General features: G+C 32.8%; 2 protein-coding genes across 5 annotated transcripts; one reads left to right on the top strand and one right to left on the bottom strand.

The window, feature by feature from the left end:
* Window positions 1-269: 269 nt before the first annotated feature.
* Window positions 270-6,351, top strand: LOC130951280 (3-phosphoinositide-dependent protein kinase 2-like). 3 transcript variants are annotated; one of them, XR_009073903.1, is made up of 12 exons: window positions 270-952; window positions 1,980-2,160; window positions 2,331-2,383; window positions 3,251-3,352; window positions 3,429-3,537; window positions 3,676-3,754; window positions 3,990-4,155; window positions 4,611-4,745; window positions 4,847-5,007; window positions 5,084-5,306; window positions 5,572-5,940; window positions 6,088-6,351. XR_009073903.1 is itself a non-coding variant. In XM_057879930.1 (11 exons), the coding sequence occupies exons 1-11, from the start codon at window positions 761-763 to the stop codon at window positions 5,653-5,655; spliced, it is 1,479 nt and encodes a 492-aa protein (XP_057735913.1). In that variant the 5' UTR covers window positions 270-760; the 3' UTR covers window positions 5,656-6,351. The 3 variants fall into 3 exon arrangements, 2 of the variants coding, with proteins under 2 accessions (XP_057735913.1, XP_057735912.1); XM_057879930.1 differs by having other exon boundaries at window positions 4,853-5,007; window positions 5,572-6,351; XM_057879929.1 differs by having other exon boundaries at window positions 5,572-6,351.
* Window positions 6,352-8,157: 1,806 nt separating this feature from the next.
* LOC130951429 (probable phytol kinase 1, chloroplastic) lies at window positions 8,158-10,646 on the bottom strand. Of its 2 annotated transcripts, XM_057880073.1 has the most exons (6): window positions 10,200-10,646; window positions 9,987-10,054; window positions 9,519-9,650; window positions 9,267-9,382; window positions 9,047-9,161; window positions 8,158-8,560 (listed from the first exon to the last, which is right to left on the bottom strand). In XM_057880073.1, the coding sequence occupies exons 1-6, from the start codon at window positions 10,599-10,601 to the stop codon at window positions 8,374-8,376; spliced, it is 1,020 nt and encodes a 339-aa protein (XP_057736056.1). In that variant the 5' UTR covers window positions 10,602-10,646; the 3' UTR covers window positions 8,158-8,373. The 2 variants fall into 2 exon arrangements, with proteins under 2 accessions (XP_057736056.1, XP_057736057.1); XM_057880074.1 differs by lacking the exon at window positions 9,987-10,054 and having other exon boundaries at window positions 9,519-9,655.
* Window positions 10,647-11,467: the final 821 nt, after the last annotated feature.

The raw sequence follows: 11,467 nt of genomic DNA, 5'->3' as shown, positions 1-11,467 counted from the left end.
CTGTAATTTTATATGTACATTTAATTATGTGAGATATCTCAAAAAAAATATTTTTTACATTAATATTATAAATAATCATCTAAAATTATCGATTAAACAAACAATTTTAAAAAATATTTTGTTTATATCAAAATTAAATTCTATAATCTATACAAATAAAATAAAATAAGATAGCAAACAGAAACTTTACCCATTTCATTTTATCCACATTCCAAATTCCAAATAAACAAGAAGAGACACAAAAGCATGAAATTGCACAAAAGCTTGTAATGATATGCATTATTTATGCAACAGCTTCACCTCCTCCCATGAAAGGTGTTTCCATTCCTGATTTAGCCATAATAGCCACAGAACTGAAGAGAGAGAAAAATCAAAATCAAAATTCAAAGGCATAAGAGAAAATTGAATGATCCTCCACCATCATTCCTTCCCCATGTGATGTGCCACCTCTTCCTCTTCAATTCTTCCCATTCTTCCTCCTTAATCTTCCCCTTCTTTCTCTTTCTATCTCTAAGCATAGGGTTTTCAAATTGGGGAAAACAAAAACAAACATTAAAGCTGAAAACTTTCACATTGTAATCACGCAATTCGCTTCGCCCTTTTCTTTTTGATCCAAAAGGGGTTCCGGGGTTGGTCTCCGTTTGACCGCACGTCTCCCCAGGTTATTTTCTTTAGAGAGAGAATGTGATGGGAATGTTAGATTGGGAACTTCCGTTTTTTTGAAAAGAAAAGAAAAAATTTGTTTTTTGGCAGCTGAGATATGTTGGAAATGGAGAAGGATTTCGATTCAAAGTTGAAGATTCAGGGGAATTCTTCCTCTTCCAATGGTGGTGGTAGTGGTGGGAATAATGTACCGAGATCCAAAAGCTTTGCTTTTAGGGCTCCTCAGGAGAATTACACCATTCAGGACTTTGAACTGGGCAAGATCTATGGCGTTGGCTCTTATTCTAAGGTATGACACGTGGAATTATGATTTTTTAGTTTCTTTTTTTGGTGCCTGAAGGGTTGATATTGGTTTGCATTTTATTTATTTATTTATTGTTTATCATTTTTGTAATTTTCTGGATGTGCTTTGCTGGGTGCATGAATCCTATGAATGATGCTGGGGCATTATGATTTTTCTGTCGTTGTTTTTTATTTTTACTTTTTTATGGTTAGGATAATTGTTGACGGGTGTTGTGCAGTAGAGATCATAGATAAACATGTTATTATTTTATGAAACGCCATTTGGTAGCTATATTAGGAAATTTCGATTTATAAGGAAGGTTCTTTTTTGTATGCTTTGTCATGAATACAACAATAAGCTTTATCCGGGTTGGTTGCATAGATCAAACAACGCTATTGAGCTTTATCCTATATTATGTCTATAGTGAGTGAGACTGTTTACATGTAGATCTTCTTTCACCATCTCATATATGTCTTTTTGGGTCTTCCTGTACCATTCGACCCCTGTCTACCTTCCATCTCATTCACCTTCCTAATTGGATGTTCTGTCGACCTTCTTCCCACATGAATGGTTGCTGAAAAACCTGTTATGAAGATTGCTTGGAGTTGCTCTTCTACAACAAAAACTATTATATTTTGTGTACTAGTTTCATAGATTTAGATTTGGGTGCCAACATATTTTCTTTAAAAAAAATAAATGGAGCCTAGATGTTACTTATGAAGTGATTAATGAGTGGCACTTAAGTTGCACTGCTAGAAGTGAAGGAAATCGTAGGCGAAGCACCTGAGCTGCATTTTAATAAACACTTCCTTTGCTTTTCTTTCTCAACTGATTTTCCCACTTTACATATACTTTCTTTGGCTTGTTGTGGTGGTAGATTTCAATTCTAGTTGTTTGAACAAAACATTTATCTTATTCTTTTAACCCTGTAGGAACTTGAATTTTCTATAGTTTGAGCATATAGGATTTTTTTTTCTTTTGACCTTTCCCCCGGGAGTAAAGGATCCAAACATCTTTCTTGTTATGTTTAAAGGTTGTGAGGGCAAAGAAGAAGGATACAGGAACCGTGTATGCGATGAAGATTATGGACAAAAAATTCATTACTAAAGAGAACAAAACAGCCTACGTGAAGTTGGAACGCATAGTTCTCGATCAATTGGATCATCCTGGAATTGTGCGCCTATATTTCACATTTCAAGACACGTTTTCTCTATGTGAGTATTCCTGGTTGCTTTTTCTCTTTGTACTTGCTTTTGCACTCTCTTACTCCTCTCTGCGATTTCTTCTCTACTTTCTTCTCCTCAAGTTTGCCAGGGTGGCCTATTTGCTATTTGACATTTTATCTCCTTTTCTTTTTCGCTCTGTTCCTTTTTCATTCGAGAAGACATGGCACTTGAATCCTGTGAAGGTGGAGAACTTTTTGATCAAATAATCAGGGTAAGCTAACATAACACTTGAAGGCATGTGTTCAATGTGCTGCAGTATATATCTTGTTTGGAAAGAAAATTAAAAAAATTTCCATGGCACCTGCTGAAGGTGTGTTGGTCCCATAGGACAGAAAGTTTATTCCTATGTTAGGTATTGATGCAAAAACAATTAAACCATGACTTGCGCTTTGATTTTATTATGCTCTTTATAGTTTTCCATTGAGAGAAAAATTTTCCCTGGGGGTTCCCAAGATTCAAGATAAATAAATATGATATCAAACTAATTTAGATGTCTCATATCAAACTAATTTTTTGCCTTAAGCTTCCATTCTACTGATTTGACTAGATTGACTAACTGCCATAGTAAATTTGTTCATAAAGTATTATTCTAACCCTAGGTAACCATACTTTACAGTATGAAAGTATGAATATGAGATGTAATATCTACATATTGAAAACTAATGAACTTGTGCCCCTTAACAAGATTCCTTTATTATAAGTTCAATTCTTGTAACCTAATTTGCTTCCTTTTTGTTAGAAGTTGATTATATACAGGGAAGACCCCCCCCCCCCCCTCTCTCTCTCTCCCCCCTTCATTTTATTTTTTAAGTACTAGTATTATATTTTGTTTTCAGTGAAAAATTACATGTTTAATATATGTACAACTGAAATTTTCAATGGATCATGGCAGTTGTTAAAACTTAAAACCTCTTATATGTGTTGCTGTGGCTTTTTGGCCTCTCCTTTGAGAAATATTATAATTTCAGTATTATTTAAAATTTGGGAGTGATAGACTCATAGTATGCAAGTCAGTCACTCAGGATGTTTTGTTACTGCATGATATCTACTAGCAAGCTTTTTCGGTTCCTGAATGCAGAAAGGACGTCTACCTGAGGATGAGGCACGGTTCTATGCAGCTGAAGTTGTCGATGCTCTCGAATACATACATAATTTAGGATTGATACATCGGGATATAAAGGTAGTTCTGAGGCATGTTTATATCACATCTTTGTCATATATGTCCTTGTCTGAATATTAAGTTTCTCTAATTGCAGCCAGAGAATTTATTGCTTACAGCTGATGGACATATCAAAATAGCCGATTTTGGGAGTGTGAAGCCTATGCAGGATAGCAAAATCACTGTCCTTCCAAATGCAGCATCTGGTAATCGAAGAATACTGAGAATAGTGCTTAGTAATGTTTTTAGTAATCCTTGTATAAAGTCTGTTTCTTTTATTGTAACTTCTATTAATTGATATCACTAAATACTTAAAATTGATATTCATTTATTTTAATTTCTAGATGACAAAGCCTGCACATTTGTGGGAACCGCTGCTTATGTCCCTCCGGAGGTTCTTAATTCCTCTCCAGCAACTTTTGGGTAGGGACTATGTTACTATTCAGTGCTAAGATAATATTATTTCTTATGCAAGTTTTCTGTACATATAGATTGATTTTTTATTTTAGCTTAGTTCAATAATTTTTAAATCAAGATTATATTTGACAATTCAATTTTCAAGTTTGTGCACGCACCGAGTTTCCTTAGCGGGCTTTTGTTCCGTGCTAGTTCCCGATATAAACATTTTCCCTTTACTTCTCTCAATATACTACCACAGGAATGACCTCTGGGCACTTGGATGCACATTATACCAGATGCTTTCAGGAACTTCGCCTTTTAAAGATGCAAGTGAATGGCTTATATTCCAAAGAATTATAGCTAGAGAAATTCGATTTCCTGATTATTTTTCTGATGAAGCAAGAGACATTATTGACCGGCTACTGGTTAGTATTTCTATGACCCTCTGCACAGAAATCCAAGCTTCTCTAGTGCTCTATCTAACTTATCTGATCGCAACACTTTACGAAGCTATCATCTTCCTATTTCTGCAATCTCTTTTCAGTACATATCTTGACATACTAGTACCATAATGCAGACTGAACCCCAGGATTGAAGTTTTTTAGTTCTGGATTTTGTTTATGATGATGTTAGGCAATGCTGTGTAAACACATGTTCGAAAGCTTTTCTTTTCAATTGTTTTTTTTTTAAATGTTGATTGAGGCATTGATAATCAAATTCGTTCCCCTAAACTCCAAAGGCTCTAGACTTGTTTTTTTCCAGAATAATAGTTGATGCTAGTAATATATATACCAGTGTTTTTTTCCCCTTCCAACTTTTGGCATCTTTTTATGTAATTTATGAAGTGTTAGTTTTTAACAGTATTGAAATTATAATGCAGGATTTGGACCCCAGAAGAAGGCCAGGTGCAGGACCTGACGGTTATGCTGCTTTGAAAAGGCACGCATTTTTTAAGGGTGTTGATTGGAGTAACATAAGGGCACAAACTCCACCAAAACTAGCACTGGAAGCTGGCGTATGACTCTGATGCTTTGATCAACATCTATTTTTTGTCCACCTTATTTGTTAAGATAAAGAGAAAAGAATCTCTAATTCTCATATTATTTTCACTTTTAGATTCAGTCGCCTATTGTTGATGAAGCTCAGGATGCAGCATGGAGTCCGTCTCATGTCGGTGATGGTTATGCAGCCTCGGCTAGACAGCCTGATGGTGCTCCATCATCGTCTGAGGGGAGCGTAACCAGACTAGCTTCAATCGATTCCTTTGATTCAAAATGGTATGTGCAAATCATTTTGTTTCTTTGTATTTTTGCATGTCCGCAGTTACCTATAGAAAATGTTTGCATTTAACAGGCAACAATTTTTGGAACCTGGGGAATCTGTGCTTATGATCTCTATGGTGAAGAAAATACAGAAACTAACGAGCAAGAAGGTGCAGCTTATCCTAACTAACAAACCAAAGTTGATCTATGTGGACCCGTCGAAGCTAATTGTCAAGGGAAATATAATATGGTCTGATAATCCAAATGATTTAAGCATCCAAGTGATTAGTCCATCAAATTTCAAGATATGCACAGTAAGCATTCTCTTTTCCGGAATATCTTGTTATACAACTCGCACTATTACAAATATAGAAAGCAGTAAATAGAGGCTAGGTGTTAGACTTCAAGATTCGAATGATATCGACAGATGCTTCCTCCAATTTCGAAATTATGATTGCAATCATGCACTGCCAAATGTTTTAAAGAATTTTGAGTTTGTGTTTTTATCTGTAGGCATCTTAAATCTATTTTGCTTTGGAAATTTATTTCATGTATTTCTTACTAAGTGTAACTATGCAGCCGAAAAAGGTGATGTCATTCGAGGATGCCAAGCAAAGAGCACATCAGTGGAAAAAGGCGATCGAAGGGCTTCAAAACCGGTGAATTCATTCTGGTTTTGAGAAAAATATTCTTTCTGCTATCTTTGTAGTGTTCAGCAAGGAATTACAAAAAGAGTTTGACTGCTCAACAAATTATTCATCAAAAGAAAAAATGAAGTTGCAGATTAAGTTCTGCTGAAATCTGGTGCAAAGCTAATTCCTCACTACAGCTTAGTTGAGTTTGTCATGATTTTTCCAATCTCTTTCATATGCTTCAATGGAATATATGATAAAAATGTGGACGATGTTCTTATTGTAGGCTTTGTTGGAGGGTTGGAATCAATACTCTGTAAGAAAAAAAAAATTCAGTTATTATTTTTTTTTTCTAAATAATATCTTCTGAGTTGCAAGATGATAGCAAATTTTAGTTATATACTTATATTATATAGCATATGAATAATTGAATTAAATTGCTCAATTTGTATCGTTGCTTCAGCCAATGATCACAAGGTGAAGCCAACCTGAAGTTTCAAGATGAAAAGGATGATTTGGCCCTTAGGAAAACTGTAAATAATTTTATATAGTGAGGCAATATAGTTTTAGGGATTGAATGAAAATGTTCTTGATTGTACTTGAGTAGAAATTAGATCACATTTTTGGCCATTCCAGCCAGTTTATATACTCTAATGTGTTTTGTAGTTTATGAGTAAAGAAAATACACTTGATTGCAAATTTTCTCAGTAACATTGAGTTCAGTAAGCCTGTGTTTGTTTATAAATACGAAACTTTGTCACAATGATATTGAGATATAAAATTATTTTTGATGGATGAGATATAGATTATGACATTGTATTTTGAGACACTAAATTAGGTAGCATTTATTTTTAGAGACTGGGATTGAAACTAGGGATTAAAATTTAGTATTGTGTATGATGGGTAGAGAATTTAATCTTATGACACAATTTTAGTTCCTTAAATACCTTCAGAAAGTGGAGCCGATGGGTAGAGAATTTAATCTTATGTTTAGTTCCTTAAATACCTTCAGAAAGCTTATGACACAATTTTAGTTCCTTAAATACCTTCAGAAAGTGGAGCCATAGGGACCGAGAAATTTTAATAACATTTTTTTTCAAAAATATCTTCATTTAACTTTTTAAATTTCAAAGTTATTCTCCAATCTTTATATTTATTTTAAACTAAATATAATACTGAGATATAACTCAATCTAGTATATTTGTATATTTTACATCAAACATAATATAAAGACTTAATTTAGTCTCTGTTTCTTAATTTGTTTCTCAGTCTCTCTTCCAAAAACTTGTTTTTCTTTTTGTTATTTTTATTAATTTTTTATAATTATATTTATTATTATTATATTTTTTTCATTATTTTGTACAAAAAATAAGAATAAATTAGATTTTTTATGATTTATTTTATTTTATACTTAATTTATTACTAAATAATACACAAATAGTAATTTTTGTGTCTTTGTCTTTTGTGTTATGTTCTCAATGTCTTATCTTGAACAGACACGGAACATAATATGATATGACATAGGATAAACAGATACACGAATTTTAAATTTTTATAAGATACAGGAATATGACATGCATATAAAATATAAAGTATTTTTTAGATAAATTGTAATGATATTTTGAGATTTTATTAATATTAAAATATAAATTAATTTTTTAACTATTTTTAATATCTTTTTATATTATATAAAGTATTTAAATTTTTTGTTTTGTTTTAATACATAATAATATATATATAATTTTTAAATTTATTTCAAGAATACATGTTAAGGATAAGGTTAAATACATTGGCATGTGATGATATTTAAGTGTAATGGTATTTAGGTATGTCCAAGTATCTTAGGAATTTTTTATATTTTTTTATTAAAACACAGTTGCACACAGAAGACATTCATGTCGGACGAATGTTTGATAGTGTCATGTTCAAAATGTGTTCGACACGCAAACATAACAACTCAGCAAAGTGTCTTACTTTCAGACATCATATTTTATTCTCAAAACTAATCTCAACCCAGAAACAAAGTTTGCTATGAATATAGCTTAGAGAAAAATAGAGCAAGATGATATTCCACTTTAAAATCAAACAAATTATGAAAATTTCACCGAGATTAAATTTTTTCTAGTATCATTATATAATATACAAAAATACTATTTGTACACTAAAATCAGCCATTAATGTATTTGTGTATAAATATATATATGATTTAATTTATTTTTAATGTGTATTTATATTCCATCATGTATTTTATACTTGTAGTTAACTTTAGCGACTAATTTTAGTATACATGTAGTATAATTATAAAATATAAGGTATTGAATAATATTAACTATTTATGGTTAAAATTCAGCTACATGTCCTGGTAAGTGGTAACTCAGATCTCTAAATATTAAAAATAGTTTTGAATTATGTTGAAGATTTGGGATTAAACTATAGCCGTTGAATAAACAAAAGATACGAGTCCTTTAAAGAAAACAAGAATAATACCAAAAGATCTATAAAAAAAAAAAAACTTAAATTAGAAAAAAAAAAGGGAAAAGAAGAAAACTTTATCCCTTCCCAATTTCCCATCTCATTAAAAAGCCTCCATGACATGACATCTGTTTTCTCCTATACAAATATAATCCCTTTCCAATCTGGTAAATGATTGTAAACACTGGCAACATTTATTTCTTAGAGCGCAGTGGAAAACAAAAAGGGAAAGGGAAAAAGGGTATGCATGCCACTTCATCAGATCCATTCCATGAAGTCAATGGCTGAAAGTGAAAGATGCCACTGCCATGGTAGCTAGTGGAACAGATATGTTGTCGTCTACCACCTTAGTAACTGGAAGGGACTCTACAATTGTTGCCACTAATGAAACAACAGCAACTCTTGTCACTGTGCTCTCCCAATTTAACTGCATTAGTCCTGCTACTGAATAATAGTACAGCATCCTGCATGCAACATTAGCAAATTATATACCAGTTCAATTTTAATACACTTTTTACATTGTTAAATAATCAAATTTAGATGGCCTTTTGAAAGATAATTATTTTGAGATGTGGCAATATATGATTAGATTTCTGTATAAAACTTTTTTTTGGCAAGTGCAAGAAAATATGTGTCATTGTGTTGAATGTTAATGCGTTTTGGAGAAAATAAAGAGTGCAACACACTTTGAACTCTAAAGTTTAAAACTTAAACCTTAAATCATTAACCATAAATAATAAACTCTAGACACTAAAATTCTGAAATCCAAAACCTTAAATTCTAAACCTAAGCCGAAGTTCCAAATTTTAAATCTGAGTCATTGAGATGAAATATAATAAATGGAGAGTTAAGATTTGTTTATTTAACAAGGAGTATAGCACTTGTTACTTAGTAAAGAGCGTTTAAGGATGAGCCATTGAAAAGAGTTAGATAAGAAGCATGTAACACACCCTATTGAAACCAAGAATCCAAAGACAAGCATGGATATGCTACCAGCCCAACTCTTCTTCTGATTGTATGGAATTTTCATGGATCCAAATCTTCTACCAAGGATATCAGCTACACCTGGTGAAAAAACACCATAAATTCACCAAAGTCTGAATTAGACAAATTGGTAACTAAAAGACAAAATTTAAATTGCAAAATATTACAAAGTTGTTGTGAAAATACCATCCCCTCCACACATCATTGCCAACGAGACCACCCCAATTGGAGACTCACGCCAGAAAACAAGAGCACATAACATCAGCATCAGAACATAATACAGGGGACCCCTCAGCAATTCTCTGCATGTATGAAATGGTGAGTAATGAACAATAAATGCTTAAGAACTTGTCCATTGCTTTCTACAACTACTTCATTGAACCAAATAAAGCCAACAAAACGTGACAATGAATTAAATTGAATAAGGACAACAATTACTTGGGATCTCCTTCTCTAGTCACGGATTTAATCAGTCCTTCATCAGAAGCCAGTGAGAGACCATTCACCAAAAGCCTCAAAAGGTTCACAAATGGAACAAATGCAGCAAAGTAACGAGCCTCAGTGGAGTTGCTATCCTACCATTAATAGCATCAGCATTAGAACTTTCAAATTCAAACAAGATGAAGTTGATAGTTGAAAACGTTTAGATGATTTGACATATTTGACTAAATTATTATCTAATAGTTTTTAACTATCAATTTCGCACGAAGACATAACTGCGTGTGAGTCTCCGCCTTCAAACAAACCAATCAAAATAACTTTTTAATGTGCGTTCGAGAAACATTTGCAACCACTCATCATACAGTGATTTTTCCCAATTAACAGAAACCCTCCAATAGGCCAACTCCCACCACAATGAATGTCAAATTAAAGATTTAATCTTTATTAGAATTAAAAAATGGGTACCTGAAAATTGGCCAAGAAGCTAGAAAAAGCAAACCGGACATTATATGGACCAGTTTTCTGCTCAAACCCTGCAACCAATTTTCATATCCAAATGCAACAAGCTCAATTTTGCTCATCACCAAACAAAAACCCAAATTCAAACATAAATGGATTCATTGGCCTTCTTCATTGAGCACATGCAAGCAATGAAGCTGTGAACTTTGAGGGTCATACCTGGTTGAGAATGTTCCTATGAGTGAGAGCATCAAAAGCAGACACAAGAGCATAAGCGCCACCAAGAACAGCCACGGTGGCTCCGCCATTGTAGAAAAGATCATCCACAGGAACGCCACGTGGCACAACAAACCTGGATACCCTTTGACTCAAGCTGACGGGAACAGCAAGAAGAGGAGGAGGAGAGCACAAAAACCGGACATTATTATGAGAAGTGTCTTTCGTTGTTGTCTGCTTCACAAAGCTAAGGCTGCTGTTGTTGTTGTTGTTCCAGTGTTGTGGTGGAGCAAAGAGGGTTGTGTCGGAGGTTCGTAGTTGGTGGTGGCGGCGGCAGTGGCGCACGGAGGAGAATGGAAGAAGATGGTGGTGGTTAGAGGATAATGTGAGGGATGTGAGGGTCATGATTTTTACAAAAAATGCCGCAAAAAAACAAAGAAAGAAAGAAATGTAAACTTATGGATGGGGTTAAAATTTATGGTGTTTGTTAGTTGTTATTTATTAAAAATTAATATAAATATATAATTATTGTAAATTTGGTTCACTTCTCTAATATATGTGTATGTATATGTTTTAGTTTTGAGATGATTATTTACAAGTAAAATAAAATACTATGTTATCATATACATTATATTATTTACTGATAAATATTATATTTTTTGATAATATTTAATAAAGATTTTTTTTAGCTGTCATAATGTTTTTTTTTATTAACAAACTATTCAGAAATTCAAAAAGTAAAAAAAAATTATTATTTATTACAATAAAAGTGAAGTATTTACATAGGGTATAATTCTGTAGTTTTATTCAATCATGGAGTATGGGTGTGTAGGTTGTATGTACCAAAATGAAAGGAAACAGAAATGTCAGGCATATTGTGTGTGATGACGTGGATATCCATGCTAAATTCCATGGCTAAAAATGGGCTATGACAAAGGGTGAACAGAGAGGTAAAAAAATGAATTAGTAGATTTTTTTTTAACATTTTGAGAAAAATGTTGTAACTTTCAGTTGTGGTGTGTGCTGGTCCCATTTAAGTGTAAGGATCCTATATGCTATATCTATAGACTATAGACTATGTAATTATGTATAATGTACCTTTGCAACAGTTACCTAGGCTAACATTGATGGGCTACCAAGAATTTATGGTTGATAGTTTAATTCCCATAAATGGAAAACTAATTAAGGTTAGCAATTCAAAGCTATTTTTATAGAAGATTCTTTATTTTTCTTTGACTTGTATTACAGTTTTAAAATAAATAAAAAATTTA

The sequence above is a fragment of the Arachis stenosperma genome, chromosome 9 (assembly GCF_014773155.1).
Source record: "Arachis stenosperma cultivar V10309 chromosome 9, arast.V10309.gnm1.PFL2, whole genome shotgun sequence".
NCBI lineage: Eukaryota > Viridiplantae > Streptophyta > Magnoliopsida > Fabales > Fabaceae > Arachis > Arachis stenosperma.
The sequence above is the reverse complement of the archived record's forward strand: the minus strand, read 5'-3'. Positions and strand labels throughout refer to the sequence as shown.

Excerpts from the sequence above, each read along its gene's own strand:
- LOC130951429 (XM_057880073.1), bottom strand. The coding sequence starts at position 10,601 with ATGACCCTCACATCCCTCACATTATCCTCTAACCACCACCATCTTCTT. Across the intron at positions 9,383-9,518 it reads ACTAGAGAAGGAGATCCCAA|AGAATTGCTGAGGGGTCCCC; the intron begins GTAATTGTTGTC and ends TCATACATGCAG. Across the intron at positions 9,162-9,266 it reads AATGATGTGTGGAGGGGATG|GTGTAGCTGATATCCTTGGT; the intron begins GTATTTTCACAA and ends TTTTTTCACCAG.
- LOC130951280 (XM_057879929.1), top strand. The coding sequence starts at position 761 with ATGTTGGAAATGGAGAAGGATTTCGATTCAAAGTTGAAGATTCAGGGG. Across the intron at positions 2,161-2,330 it reads TCAAGACACGTTTTCTCTAT|ACATGGCACTTGAATCCTGT; the intron begins GTGAGTATTCCT and ends TCATTCGAGAAG. Across the intron at positions 4,746-4,846 it reads AACTAGCACTGGAAGCTGGC|ATTCAGTCGCCTATTGTTGA; the intron begins GTATGACTCTGA and ends TTTCACTTTTAG.